We start from the raw sequence: 2,500 nt of genomic DNA, 5'->3' as shown, positions 1-2,500 counted from the left end.
ATATCGGCATCATCCACCCCATCCATCTGTCTGACAGGTATATCGGCATCATCCACCCCATCCATCTGTCTGACAGTTATATCGGCATCATCCACCCCATCCATCTGTCTGACAGGTATATCGGCATCATCCACCCCATCCATCTGTCTGACAGGTATATCGGCATCATCCACCCCATCTGTCTGACAGTTATATCGGCATCATCCACCCCATTCATCTGTCTGACAGTTATATCGGCATCATCCACCCCATCTGTCTGACAGTTATATCGGCATCATCCACCCCATCCATCTGTCTGACAGTTATATCGGCATCATCCACCCCATTTGTCTGTCTGACAGTTATATCGGCATCATCCACCCCATCTATCTGACAGTTATATCGGCATCATCCACCCCATCCATCTGTCTGACAGGTATATCGGCATCATCCACCCCATCTGTCTGACAGGTATATCGGCATCATCCACCCCATCCATCTGTCTGACAGGTATATCGGCATCATCCACCCCATCCATCTGTCTGACAGTTATATCAGCATCATCCACCCCATCCATAGTCTGACAGGTATATCGGCATCATCCATCCCATCCATCTGTCTGACAGGTATATCGGCATCATCCACCCCATCTGTCTGTCTGACAGGTATATCGGCATCATCCACCCCATCCATCTGTCTGACAGTTATATCGGCATCATCCACCCCATCCATAGTCTGACAGGTACATCGGCATCATCCACCCCATCCATCTGTCTGACAGTTATATCGGCATCATCCACCCCATCTGTCTGACAGTTATATCGGCATCATCCACCCCATCCATCTGTCTGACAGGTATATCGGCATCATCCACCCCATTTGTCTGACAGGTATATCGGCATCATCCACCCCATCCATCTGTCTGACAGTTATATCGGCATCATCCACCCCATCCATCTGTCTGACAGGTACATCGGCATCATCCACCCGATCCGAGCCCACATCCTGTGCAACCGCCGGCGGATCGGGCTGGTGATCGGGGTGGTGTGGCCCGTGGCCCTGCTGGCTGGAGCACCTACCCTGCTCTTCAATCAAGTGAGCTTACTTTTTTGTTGTTCAATCGTTTTCTTTGTTTCTTTGTTTCATCATCTAGTTACTGATTCTTCCATTTGTTTAAATTAACTGTGTATTCATTTATACGTTCGTTTGTTTATGTATTCTCACACTGGTTTGTTTATGTATTCATACAAATCCAGTCTGATAAATAGAATTGTGCAATCAACAACCATCTGCCTGAAGATCTAGTCATCAGTCCCATCCACATGTAATATGCGGCTTCTGTTCAAACGTGTGTGTGAGAGAGAGAGAGAGAGAGAGAGAGAGAGAGAGAGTGTGTGTGTGTGTGTGTGTGAGTGTGTGTGTGTGTGTGTGTGTGTGTGTGTGTGTGTGTGTGTGTGTGTGTGTGTGTGCGTGCGTGCGTGTATGCGGTGTGTATGTGATTTTTGTTCCACTTTTTTTTCTTTTCTTTTTTTTTTTTCTTCCTGGACTAGTTTACACTGTTTTCTTTACGAGGGTAGGATGAAAACAGGCCGATGAATGCCTATTCCTTTTCCCTCAATAAAAAAAGTTTCTCTTGTTCTTGTTCTTCTTCATTCGTACGTTGGCTGCAAACTCCGACGTTCACTCGTATGTACACGAGTGGGCTTTTACGTGCATGACCGTTTCTACCCTGCCATGTAGGCAACCATACTCCGTTTTCGGGGGTGTGCATGCTGGGTATGTTCTTGTTTCCATAACCCACCGAACGCTGACATGGATTACAGGATCTTTAACGTGCATATTTGATCCTTCTGCTTGCGGAATACACACGAAGGGGGTTCAGGCACTAGCAGGTCTGCACATGATGTTGACCTGGGAGATCAGAAAAATAAAAATCTCCACCCTTTACCCAACCAGGCGCCGCTACCGAGATTCGAACCCGGGACCCTCAGATTGAAAGTCCAACGCTTTAACCACTCGGCTATTGCGCCCGTCTTTCAATTTCGCTTCCTGACCAGGTGCGCGCGGGGCATGGGCCTCAGGGAAGCCCGGTGACGTATTACTGCCTGCTCCAGTTCCCTGGAGAGAGACACGCCTTCTTCCTGAGGGTCTTCAAGTACGCTGAGCTGGGCCTGTTCTATGTGGCGCCGCTGATCGTGCAGGTGGCGCTCTACGCCATCGTGTCCCGACAGCTGTTCACGGGGTCCGAGAAGCTCCATAGGCGCTTGACCGTGCTGGACGAGAACGGACTGGCCAGAGAGAGGTGAGGGTGAGGGGGCGGGTGGGGGCTGGGGTGGGGTGGATGTACAAGGAACTAGTTTTGATTTGATATGGATACTTATACAGCGCCTACCCCTCGGTCGGAGACCAAGCTCAAAGCGCTTTACAAACACGGAGTCATTTGCACAACAGGCTACCTAGCTGGGTAGAGCCGACTGACGGCTGCCACTGGGCGCTCATCATTCGTTTCCTGTGTCATTCA

The 2,500-nt window shown here is 49.6% G+C and overlaps 1 protein-coding gene across 1 annotated transcript in view; it reads left to right on the top strand.

Moving 5' to 3' along the window:
* Positions 1–2,500, top strand: part of LOC143282571 (neuropeptide receptor 15-like) — a 47,936-nt gene that overhangs the window by 37,446 nt on the left and 7,990 nt on the right. The window contains exons 4-5 of the mRNA XM_076588260.1: positions 948–1,074; positions 2,037–2,281. Coding sequence (XP_076444375.1) covers positions 948–1,074; positions 2,037–2,281 — 372 coding nt within the window. The remainder of the gene's footprint in view (positions 1–947; positions 1,075–2,036; positions 2,282–2,500) is intronic.

Source organism: Babylonia areolata, chromosome 5 (assembly GCF_041734735.1).
Source record: "Babylonia areolata isolate BAREFJ2019XMU chromosome 5, ASM4173473v1, whole genome shotgun sequence".
NCBI classification, from domain to species: Eukaryota; Metazoa; Mollusca; class Gastropoda; order Neogastropoda; family Buccinidae; genus Babylonia; species Babylonia areolata.
This window is presented reverse-complemented; position numbering and strand designations above follow the sequence as displayed.